Below are 12,992 nucleotides of genomic sequence, written 5' to 3'. Positions count from 1 at the left end.
CGACCAAATGGTATGGTAAAAAGCTTCAGTACAATGAGATGTACCTTTTAACCCTAAATACACTTTTGGTTCAGATTGCAAGTGCACAATCCTATCAAAGTAGTATATTGTCGGGTATCGATCCACAAGGAGTATGATAAATACTTAGTTTAAACTTTACTAATTAATTTCAGAAAATAAAAGGAAAGTAAAGTGCAATAAAAGTAAATTGGGGGGGTTTTGTTCTAATTAATCCTAAGTTTGGGTTCAATACCCTAAAGAGAGGAATTAAAACAATAAGAGTAAATGAATGAAAAAGAAAGGAATTGATTTGCTTTCAAGTAAAGGAGATCTAGGGGCATTCGGTCTACAATCCCTTGCTAACTCTATCTATTCAGTATTTGTTTAAGTTCATGTATGATTTGATGAGGTTTCTAACCTAATATGTTATTAAGGGTCACTTTCGTGAATTAATAACGTGTCCAAGGTAACTCGAACTTCTCGATGAAGTCCCCCACCCTAGTTACCTAGAACCATTGAGCTCTTGTTAGTCTCTCCTCTCCTCAAATATTGATACTTCACGATTAAGTCCTTCATACCAATACCCGATTTGATTTGAGATGTCCTAATTAGGGTTTGCCTTCACGGTTAGGTACTTCACCAAATTCCTAACCTTAATTTCTGTAGTTCCGGCTTAGATTACAAATTGGTTAGATCCTAATCCAAACCTAGGGTATTTGCATTCATAATTTGGTACTCTCCTCTCGTCCTAACTTCTTTGGATCCTTTGACAAAGAGATACCAAAGCGGGACTACTGCGATTTCAAGTACTAATTATGTAATTAACACAAATGATAAATCACAGAAATTAACATCAAATCCCATAAAACAATCATAACAAAGACAAATAACCGAATAAGATACAATTAAACAAGTTCATGCATTGACCTAAACCCCTAGAGAGAGAACTACTCACTCATAAAGAGATCCATTACAAAAATTGGCAAAGTAAGAAGAAATGAAATAAAGAAATGATTACACCCTTTATTTGATCAAAGCATTCAATTTTGCCGACTTCTTGCTCAGGAAACCCTTCTTCTTCTTGCTTGAAAGCTTTCCTTTTCTCCAGAATTTATCGCTAAGTATTGTGTGTATAGAGATAGAATGAAAGAGGAAGAGATGTGTGTGGAAGATGGAAAGAGATGAGAATGGATGGAGAATGAACCCCCTCTTTTATAGCCAAGGACCATGCCCAATTAAGAGGCTAGGAAGTGGAGTTAGTGGGTGCTATATTTGGATTGTTTCTCATGATGCCTTATCCATGTTTGACTGTAAAAACGTGTCCAGGTTGCGCCAAAAATAGAAACCATGTTGAAAATGTGTATTTTTGGCTTTCTGCGGGGTCCAGTGCGGGTGCTCCGGGCCGCACTGCGGGTGATCTCATCCACACTGGGAGAAATTTGATTTTTCATGTTGTAGATCTTCTCTCTAGCTTTCCAAAAAGTGATCACAAGCCTTAATCGGAGTTACGAGTCAAAAGTTATGGCCGTTTTAAGTTCAGGCTCCAGTTATGCGTTCTGCTATAGTGCGTCCGCACTGCTACAGTACCATCCGCACTGCGGCTGCATCGAGATGCGCACTAGGCTCGAACTTTTTCTGTGTGTTCAGATTTCATCCGCATCGATATCCGTGCGTCCGCACGGATTTTTGACGAATACCTTATTATACTTTTTTAAAATTGGCGTGCGTCCATAAATCCATCTAATTACTTAGTGCGGCCGTATCGTAAACCGTGCGTCCGCACTGGGCATTTTTCTTCGGTTTTTCTTCATTTTCTGCAAATTAAAACCAAACAAACGCAGTAACTTGATCCTAGGTGTATTCTATTCACTTTATATTCAAAATACAAGATATTTGATGTTATTTCGTGATAAAAATCAGATCGAATATGTATATAATTTAGGCCTATCAGATTATTGTAGTAGAGTAATTACTATTAGGTTTCAAATGATGACACAAGATTTTTATTAATTTTTATTTTGAGTAGAGTTGGAAGTTAAGTTATCCAACTGTTTCTAATATCTATTAGAGATTTTTTATTCGGGTTTCAAATCTGCGACTTTCCATTCAAAAGAAGGTCACTAGACGACCAAAGGTATCGTAATTTTTTTTTTAAAGAAAGACTTAATAATCCAATTTGTATTATAATAATATTTTATATACAAATTTAGAACAAACATTTGGTATATTGACAGAGATGATGTCTTTTGTGTGGGAGATTGTACGTTCAAAATCTGAATAAAGAAATTCCATATGGATATTTAGCAGTTGGGTAATTTGACCCCAACCGTACTCAATAAAAAGAGTTTATATACAAATCTAAATTTAAATTCCCTGTTAAAGATATCTTAAATCACATGTTGTTTAGAAGGAAATAAATAAATGTGCGGTATGAACCTGTTATTTAGATCCCAACGTTGATTTTTATTTAGATCGTGTATGAATTTTTTTTTTTTTTTAAATTTACGTATAAAAAAATTTAAACGGTTGGCATCAGAATAACAAATTCCTGTTATTCTTTTGAAATAACAACAGATTAATTTCCTGTTTAGAATGCCCTTTTGTGGTTCAACTATATGCGCACGCTTATCTCTTACTAGTTACTGGACATAAAATGCAGTTGCAAGATTTCAATAATTTATTTTGTACCATTAATAAAAAGAGGAAAGATATCCTTAATTAAAAGAATTTATTTAGCAAGAGAAGTAACCTCAATAATTTAATCTAAAGGCTATGTCGGTGATGACATAGACCTTTCAACAGATCGAACTGCTTATCAATTTATTTAATTTGTTATTGTTTGTTGGTATATAGGTGGTAAATTTTTTGTTTCTTTGTTTGACATATATTTTTTTCGGAAAATACATTGATTAAGTTAACATGGACAAAGTGACTATTATATATGCATATAAATCTTATTGTATATTCTTTTTGGTGACAACAATTAAATTAAGAAACAATGAGTAAACTGTGGGGATATATGCGCAATGGGAAGTAGTAAACAATAAATAGATTCATAATTGTACAATTCAGATTGTTTAAGATACTTTGATATTTTAAGTAAAAACCAAATAGAAGGGGTGTACGAAAATATAAGAAGAAACTGTAATGTGATATTAATTATTATCAATTGGAATATGGACAACAATTATTAATGTAATTATATAATATAAATATCACTTGTACTAAGGAAAAAATTACTAGTTAACGCACCACGCATTAATTGGAGTTGCAAATAAATTTTCATATCAGCCCTTCAAAATATGAAAGTTTGCATCTAAGAAGATATTGAGGTACAACTATCTTTTTCCCCCAGTCAGTATGGAGATACTGAGAAGATACGATGTTTTAATGTCAATGCTATTCTCATTATCTACTTGTTTGGTACCAGTATGAACAGCTATACCAGAGTGGATAGATTGTTTCAATCGATTTCGGCAGTCAGTTTGGCTTTCGATTAACTGAGTCTCTAACTCTTGAGGACATTTTATTTATTGAAAGAGATTAAATTTTAAGTAAGATGGCTCATTCACTATTTTTTTAGAGTATTGTATCATATAAAAATTAAAATAATAGTAAGTAAATAAGGAAAATCGAAGATGAGAACAATCACTTGGATATTTGTTCTTGTACTTATAATTCCATCTGGTCTTCATGTAGATGAGATATACAATGCATGTTTTATGTTTATTTTTTTCCGAAAGACCAGGGTAAGTGAACATTTGAGGAAAGATTTGTGTGAAATTATTTTTGTTTTTATGAAGTTGGAAGATTTAATTTCAGGTGTAATACTTAATTTGTGGTTGAAATAAATACAGTAAGAAAATAGTAGTTGACAACTTTTGAGTAAATTTCAGGACTGGAAGAACACAGCAAAAATGTCAGTTGAATTCCAAACCAAATTATACACAATAATGAACAGACAGACAAGCTTGAAAATGTTTGCTTATAATTCTTGCTAGAGGCAGAAGAAACTTATTAAGGCATATAAATGCAAATCAGAGGAAAAAATATAAATGAACAGTATCGCTACTGGACCTGACCAACTGGAGTTTGTAAATTGTCTTGCTTTGAAGCCCTTCGGAGGTGGCCCACCAATTTGGAAGACTGTTTTTAATATGGAATCATAAGATTAATATATTTCCTTACCAATTAGATGATGGAATCATAAGATAAATAACACTATCGAAATGTAAGCTTATTGGAGCTGTGTGGCACTCCTCCCCTTTGGCAGAATTTTTTCTTCTTGGACATGCTAATAATCTCATCTGAAAATTACAAAAAAAAGTTGAAAATAAGTATGTACAAACTGAAATCAATCAGAAAGTCTAAATCTAGGCGATCTCCTGAATCTTCCCACAGTTGCATTGTACACATGCCTCCAATATAATCTTCCCTCTGGTAATGAAGTCTTCTCATCAACAAATAAGCTCAAACTCTTATTGAAATCTTCGCAGAGGCTGAAAAGTCGTGAGCTGGGCTCAAATATAAGCTCATACAACTGCGTCAATGAAATCCAATTCAGTCAGAATTCTTAAAAATAGAGAAATAAAACCTAAATAGAGGAAGTAGAAAATACAGTCAGACGAAGTATTTAGAAAAGATTAGTACAAAAAGTGTACCGAGAGTCATGACCATTTTTTCTCGGTAAGAACAATAGTATCAACTGCCGGGGATTTGCTAGCTACCTATACAATAAGAACAGTAATACTACAATCAAAAAAAATAAAATAAGAACAGTAATACAATATCAGTATTGGGTCCAAAATTAATAAAAATTCGAAGAAGACAAACTAATAAAATATGTCCATATAAAGGATACTTGTTACTGTCAGGGGTATAGTTAATAACTTGAGTGCAAACTTTTATATAGAGTATAATTGGAATGTTCTGTACCATTATACCCTCGTCAGCATAAGCTCCTCTTAGATCAGAAGTACAACCTGTCAGTCTGACAACATCGATTATTGGTAATTCATATTTAGAGGCAAAATCAAAGTTGCGCGAGTCATGTGCTGTTACTGCAATCATTGCTCATGTACAATAACTGCAATTTCAATAATATTCAACAAAGGTCACAAAATAGAAAATTATAAGCATAACAATTAACTATAAGCAAGCTCATTTGGTAATTTAGTCTTCGTTAAATTTTCATAGATTGATGACAAAAGGCTGAAAAGATGTGCGTTGTTAGAACTATTTCTACCACATGTCATTACAATTTACACACACAGCCCCACACCAACCGATATTCTCATTTGAAATTTGGAAGGCTATTTTCATCAAATGAAAATACATACCTATTTGCAAAGTCTCATAGAGCTGTGCAACCCACCTTGTACAAACTTATTAAAAATGTCATCGCATGATTTTGATAACCTCTCTATAAATTGTGCCTTGAAAACCCTGAATTATATACATGTATCAACCCATTGTATACTACGTAACATTATTAGAGCCTCGATCGAACTCAACTTAAAGTAAAGCACCACAATAAAGAAACTTAGAACAAAGTATTTCACCTATGATGGGTCTCGGCAATGCCCATGAGATTAGATCAAAGAAAAGGTTGATTACTTGATTTTAGTGGGAGTAGAAGTGTAGAAACAACATCAGTCCATTCAATGCCAGCATGAGTAGAAGTGTAGAACACAATTATCAGTCAAAACTACCAAAAAATTATAACTGTAGGGTGATGCAATAGATCTTTTAAAAAAAGAAGCAACAAAACTAAAGCTTCTCAATTAAAACAGCAACATGTCGTGTTAGTTGAAAGAAAATTATATCAGTGATGGTTATATTCATAAATTATCAAGATTGAGTTCTAACATAGCTATTGTTAGAACCAAACTCTGCTATCATGTTGTACCAGATTTGGGTATTGCCACTTATTTCTCATGTGTAAAATAAAGGTGTTAACTTTCTCAAAGTCTCGGTTGGAAATATAATTTGCAGTACCCAATTACGTATCAGATTTAGGTACCAAAAAGCCTTCCATTCTGAAACAACAATTGGTACCTCATGATGGGAAGAAACCATTCTAGTGCCATTTCTACATGTATGTTAATTTTATGCTTTTCCTTTTAGGTAATTTCTGAAAAACTCTATATAAACAGCAATGACTTCCTTCACCCAAAGAGAAGTTGTGATATAGGCTGACCATCCAAAAATAGTGATTTTCTACCCATCTAAAAAACAGTAAAAAAATTCTAAAAAATGTAAAATTTAGTTTACAAGTACATATGGAGACCGTGTTAGAATAGTTTCGGATCGATAGTTAGGACTTTGAAACCAAAAATTGAGTGTGTAGCATGGGTCAATATGTGTTATGCATAGTACCATAGCCTCAGTCTTTCATTTGTGTATGGTAGGATATGAGTTCTAAAATTTAAATGTTTACACAGAGAAGCCTAATTCGATTTAGTCCTTTTAAAAGTTTATATGGCACCAAGTAAAACTCAAATTTGCATTGGTCATTTTATTTTTGTTGTTATATTTTGTTTTTCAGCACTAATTCAATTATTTTATGGATCTAAATATGATTATAATCTTATTTGGCATCTGCTACGACAATAAATATGTATATGCATTCCCATTCCCTTATTTCTACAGGATTCAGATATTTTGAATATTTATAATACAAATGAGTATCGAAAATGAAAATGAAACTTAGTCAGTATCAGTAACGGTTAGATATTTTAAGCTTTCAAGTGACTATAATATAGGGCCTGTATTTACCAGTATGTCTTGAGTATCAGCAATTGTTGGATATTTCTTCATGAATTTTGCCCCAAACATTTATGTCATAATTTCACTTGCTGATGTTGATGGTACAGGACATCAAATAGTACTGACAGGTCCCCGACAAACCATGACTATTCCACTGGAGTTTATGTAGAGCTAAGTAGGCCTGTCAGGATCCTCTTGTTGTAAGAAGATGCGTTGCTCAACCTATATTTCAGTCACCTTTGGAAAGTTTTCTGAAAGTAGAACCAGTTGAATTAAATGAAATACAATATACGGAGGAAGTTAGCATCTCAGAATAAATTTAGTGAATCTCCTGTGTCCTGGCATGTCATATTTTGTTGATGCTCTCAAACTAATTGTTTGTTTTAATCTGCATGAACAAATACTCGCAGGAATTGTAATATATTGTCAACCCTGATATAATATCTACTGGAAACAGTCAGAACGTTTCATGTATCAATCCTTCAAATCAAATTGATTACCTTTAAAGCAAATTCTGTTGTGTAAGACTGCAAGCAGATAGTGCTTTTTTTTTTTTTTAATTGAGAGATGCTTTCAAATAAATACAAAAGGAATGATATGGAGGTATATTTGGCTTAGGCCAGGACCCAATATAATGACTCACAGTAATTTGTTACATTGAGGATTTATGCATTTGAAATCTTATTTGATGGAATTCATCGGATAACCGCTGCTCAATTAGTACTAATTTTTGGTAAATCAACGGGACATAAGTGTTAGAAACAAAAATAGAGATAAATGTACCTGTACATTGGCTAATTCCAGCTGAAGGACGTCATATAATAATGACGAAAGAAGAAAGCAAAGCAGGATTAAAGGAATTATTCGGAAGAAAAAAGTACCTCTAATTGGCGTTTGATCGCTCGCTTGCAGAGAGGCGGAGCAAAGAGAGTAGTGACAGAAGAAGAGGAAAGGGCGAAAAGATGAGCAGCAAGAGGAGGAAGTAGAAAGTGAGGCTGATGTTGGCGGCGGGGGAGGGAAATAAGAAGTGTACATGTGAGACGCGGCTTCGAATTGAGGGACACGTGTCTTGGAGCTGACAGAGAGAGCGATGGAGGAAATTGAACTGCTCTATAGACCTTCAAATACGGTGGGAAGAGAAATTTTGAGGTGATTACGCAGGATGACATCATCAAAAATAATCTCAGACATATATTGAGCATCATACGGCAGAGAGTAATTCATATCCTCTGAGATATCTCAAACTTTGCGTGATTTTATGGAAAATCCCAACCATTTAAGGACGTTCTACACGAATCTCAAAGCACACAAAATATGGACCCCTACATCACCCCCGAATAGGCACCGGACACGTAGGTCACGCAAAAGTTGAGATATCTCAGAGGATACGCACTCCGACAGGGAGTGGATGCTACTGTTCCTAGCTACAGTAACACCCCATTGCCCTTTAATAATATATAATAGGGGGAATTTCATGTATACCCCTCAAAAACTTCGAAATTACATATTTCCCCCTCTAAAATTCATAATATCATATTTACCCTTCTAAATATCAAAAACTCACATATTTACCCAACTTTTTGTCTTTTCTATTACAACTCATTTCAAATTTATAAATTACCCAGTTTACCCTTATTAAAACATCCTCCCTCCCCCATTCCCTCTCCATCTCCCCGTTTCCCACTCTGTTTTTTTTTATCTGTTTAAGATGTGTTTTGATCTAGTGTTTTTCTTCTTTTAGTCTTTGATCACCTTTCTTTCATTCTCTTTTTAGTAAGTATAGTTTTGCTGTTACGTAAGACACTTTTTACTAGCACCGGTTCATGGTCGTTTGGGTATATAATGCAGTTCGGTTCTTTTCTTTTCTTTTCGTTTTTTTATGAGGGACAATATGCTCTAAGTCCGGAGCACTTCCACATAATTCAGAATGTACCTTTCTCACATATTTTAGAATTGTAGTAGGTTAATCTTAGATTTCCCATTTAATTTCAATTGTTTTAATTAACTAGGTGTTGTTTTTTTAATTTCAATTTTTTGATTTAATTAGAAGTGAACATTTGGATTTAATAGTGTATTTGATTTTTAATTTTCAATGCATGCCTAAGGGCTTCTCATAAAAAAACCATTCACTTAATTTGAGCTATTTTTGATGTTCTTGTTTTTCTTTTAAATTTTGGCATTTCTTTTCTTCAATCTAACATTTGCTGCTTATTCAATTAATTTTTTTTTTGAGCTAAATCAATTGTTCTAACCATAAATACTGATTAGTACAACTAAGATGTAATTTGAAGCGATAAGAAAGTCACAAATCAATTCAAAGCCCCAACTGATTATTGAAAATGAGTAAAAGATAGTCAATAAATCAATTTATATAAGAACATTTTCATGGTCAAAGTATTACATGCTCGTAGCTAATTAGTTTAGGCCAAGACCCAAAATAAGAAGAGAGAACGAAAAAGTAAATAAAATCAAGAAACAGCTTTGATAAGGATAGTAAGCTTTTTGCCAATTAGAATTCGTCAATTAGAGAGAGGGGGGGACGGTGGGAATGGGAGGGGGTGGGAGGATTTTTAATAAGGGTAAAATAGGTAATTGATAAATTTAAAATGAGTTGTAATAGAAAAGTCAATAAGTTGGGTAAATTTGTGAGTTTATAAAATTTAGAAGGGTAAATATGATATTATCAAATTTAGAGGGGGAAATACGTAATTTCTAAGTTTTCGAAGGGTATACATGAAATTCTCCCTATATAATATAATAAGTTCTCCCAAATGTTATTTAGATTGAACGGTTCTGATTGGACATCGGGCATCGGGCCCTCACACATTTCATTTTTTTAGTTTCGTGAATATTTACACATAGAGGGGCCATTTTTTTAGTTTCGTGCAACAATTAAAAAATGATCTAAATTTTGTAATTCTACTTGCGGTACTGTAATGATCCGAATTGAGGGGCGGATTCAGAATTTTCGTCAGAGAAGAGGCAAAAAAAATATCGAATCGGATTTAAATACATTAATTAAAAAACTATCGAATCGGATATAAATAACTAATTGAATTTAAACTCATTAATTAATTGGACACTCGATAAATAAATAATGTTTTTACTTATATTTTTCAATGCTCTTACTTATAATTTCTGATGCTTTAACTTATAATTATAATTACCAATCATAATTCAAGAAAATTATTTTGATTTTAACAATAAATTTAACTTGAATAATAAATTAAACATCCAGAGGGGAATAAAAAATATTTCGAGAAAAAATCGATCAGTACTGATAGATCACCGCTAAAACTCAAAATCCTATAAAAAAATAGCTGCCCCTGACGGTACATGCTGGGTCCGCCTCTGAATGCATCAATATAATCCATATCCCACGTTGGGCTGATTTATCTCCAAAGAATAAAAATTGATTTTGCATAAAAAGAGAAAATAGTACAGAAATAAGTATCAGAAAAAAAAAAAATGAAACAGACCAAAATAGGTATTAAAAAGAAAAGGGGAAAACAACAGATCGGATAAAACAAGGTTTGAGAATAGTTTCAGCAACAGACAATTCAAAATTTAATGTCTGCTGGCCAAGAAAAAACTATAAATAAAATGTTGCCTCCAAATTAATCTGCTATTATTCTTTTGAAACATCAAAGATAATCTGCTATTGTTCTCCTCTGAGTATTCCTTGCTCTCCTCTCCATCTCAAGAAATCGGCCAAGCGAAGGTGCTTTTGCGACAGCATCTACATCGAGATCATTTCGGAGGCAAAGAGAGAATAGATCCTTGATCTTGAGGCTTCTTTTAGTTGTTGTGTTTCTCAAATTGATTGGTTTGTTTGAAAATTCCAGCATACTCGCAATGCCGATGAAGCTTCCGAGCGTCCTGCTTCGATCGGTTGCAACCGATGGAAACAGCTGCAGTGCATAAAAACCCTTTCTTGATATATGGTAGATCATGTTTTCTGTACTTTCTTTTCTTCATGTTTTAACACATAAAATTGTGTATATTATATATTGACAAAATGTTACCTCTGTACCATAATCTGATGAAGAAACCGAAGAGAGGTTGTCAGAGGCAGTGAAGAGAGTACTGAAAGAAATAGAACCAGAAAAATCTCCATTTCTAATCAATCCTGCTCTAAAATCTAGTGCTCTTAGTCCCAGTGGCCACCCACCGTTGTTCTCCTGTAATAAAATTATCACATACACTGAACTAAAAAAAAAAAAAAATCAAATAATCTCAAGAAATATTAGACAAGATGTGAATTACCTGGAAGGCCATTGGATTGTTGAGAGAGAAAAAGGTAAAGAAAAGAATGAATTGGAACCATGTAAATAGGTAAGATGGTTTGAGTCAAGAAAAGAGGGTAATGAATTGACCGGCTTTAGTGTAAAAAGAGGAAAGGAAATCATGGGAGAGAGTGACCAAACAACTACAACAGAGAAAAGGAAAAGAAACCACGACAGTTACCTTGAAACCCGTGTTTGCCTTTGGGTTCATTTTTTTTTTTTTTTAAATCTAGATCCAATGTGGTTCTCTCAAATTATGACCTAGTATAGGTTTTTCTCGTGTCACTTGTTCGTTTGCGGAAATATATACTTACACGTGAAATATGGTTGAACCAAGATACTATTTTTAAAAATTAATGAAATAAATTTGGTTTTCAGAAAAACATTTATAGAAGATTAGAATTTAGAAGCTACCATCACTCTTAATTTATATATACAGAGGTTGGCTAATATTAAATTAATTGTTTTTGAAATCCTGTGCAACTAAATTATTTTTTAATTTTCAAAATTATAAAAGGTCTATCCGAATCGTTAGATTTGATCTCTATATTAAAATGTGTTTGAAAACCAAATTTTACTTTTTTTTCTGATTTTTTTTACTATTTATTAAGTCACCTTAAAAATTGTTGGTCCAACGGTGACTTAACAAAACAGTAAAACTAGAAGTCATCGTTAGATTACTAATTTTCAAAGTGATTTAATAAATAGTAAAAAGTTAAAAAAAAATGTAAAATTTGTTGTTGAAATTCGACCAACATATATAGTAAAACAAAGCGTATTCATAACATCACAAGTACTACTTTGACTTCTGCCTTCTTTAGAGCGGTACACCTCCTTTGAAGGAGCCAAACCAAATTTATTGCACAATAGTTTAAAAAAAGTTACTAAAAATATTTATCTTTTTATCTTAAAATGTTTTGATCTAGCTTATATGTGTTTATGTTTTATTTTTTTGGAGAACAGTGGTCTTAAAGATTACCACTTCTGAAGGAGCGAAACATAAGTACATACAACAAGCAGTTTCAACAATTACCTATTGTCAAATTTAATTTTATAATTAAAATTATTTAACTTTGTACTAATAAATATTCAACAATGTATAGAATATATCTAATTCAATGTACAAAATTAAATAATTACTTTGTTACGTCATCATCTATTGTAATGTTTATACTTTTAATGGAGTTGGGTTAAAATGCATTATTGATTTTGTACCTCTACCATATTTCACATTTCTATCTTCGTTCTGTAAATTCTAATAGTCGATTTGAACCGCTTAACATAATTTCTATATTAAAATGTGTTTAGAGACCAAATTTTATATATTTTTAAAAAATGCATACTATTTATTTTAGATACAAAATCACTGCTTCTGGATCATTCACAAACAGTGATTTTGTACCTATCTAAAAAAAATAGTAAAAATATTTCAAAAAATATAAAATTTGGTCTCTGAGCATATTTTAATATGGATATTATGTTGAACGATTCGGATCGACTGTTTGAACTTTGAAAACAAAGATAGAGATATAGAGTATGATTGGAGCACAAAACTAATAATTTTAACCTTATGTTGTATAGTATTTGATAGTATTTTTTTCAATTAAAATACTTTTTTTGAACTCATTTCTAGGCGGTCAAATAAAAAATAATACTATATAGACAAAATTTTCATTCTTTTACTTGACTTAAATAAATGACAATCTTTTACTTGTATAATTTATTTTATCTTTTGATATAATATCTCTATCTGTGATTCCTTTTTGTGACAATCTCATCTCATCTATCTTATATATTAATTTTGGATGGGGTGAGTGAACAGTCACTTTGCCGTTTCACAGACATGTGGTCCTCAGAATCCAGATTAACGAAACGTTTCACTGACAGAGTCCCACTTTTCAGCCAAAGGCGTGAACCTTTCCCTTTCTCTTTCTCCTC

At 32.5% G+C, this 12,992-nt stretch overlaps 1 protein-coding gene and 1 long non-coding RNA gene across 3 annotated transcripts; both read right to left on the bottom strand.

Moving 5' to 3' along the window:
• Positions 1–3,261: 3,261 nt before the first annotated feature.
• LOC144549621 (uncharacterized) lies at positions 3,262–5,638 on the bottom strand. 2 transcript variants are annotated; one of them, XR_013509737.1, is made up of 5 exons: positions 5,340–5,638; positions 4,936–5,086; positions 4,662–4,727; positions 3,673–4,540; positions 3,262–3,439 (listed from the first exon to the last, which is right to left on the bottom strand). It is a non-coding gene; the product is annotated as an uncharacterized LOC144549621 (long non-coding RNA). The 2 variants fall into 2 exon arrangements; XR_013509736.1 differs by having other exon boundaries at positions 4,936–5,638.
• Positions 5,639–10,172: 4,534 nt separating this feature from the next.
• On the bottom strand, positions 10,173–11,135 carry LOC144549610 (60S ribosomal protein L36). Its single transcript, XM_078298389.1, has 3 exons — positions 11,035–11,135; positions 10,794–10,949; positions 10,173–10,679 (listed from the first exon to the last, which is right to left on the bottom strand). Exons 1-3 carry the CDS (start codon positions 11,044–11,046, stop codon positions 10,413–10,415), a joined length of 435 nt encoding a protein of 144 aa, XP_078154515.1. The 5' UTR covers positions 11,047–11,135; the 3' UTR covers positions 10,173–10,412.
• Between the last annotated feature and the right edge of the window lie 1,857 nt (positions 11,136–12,992).

This window comes from Carex rostrata, chromosome 2, assembly GCF_964058835.1.
Source record: "Carex rostrata chromosome 2, lpCarRost1.2, whole genome shotgun sequence".
In the NCBI taxonomy this organism is placed as follows: domain Eukaryota; kingdom Viridiplantae; phylum Streptophyta; class Magnoliopsida; order Poales; family Cyperaceae; genus Carex; species Carex rostrata.
Note: the sequence above shows the minus strand (reverse complement) of the source record. Positions and strands in the feature narration are given on the sequence as shown.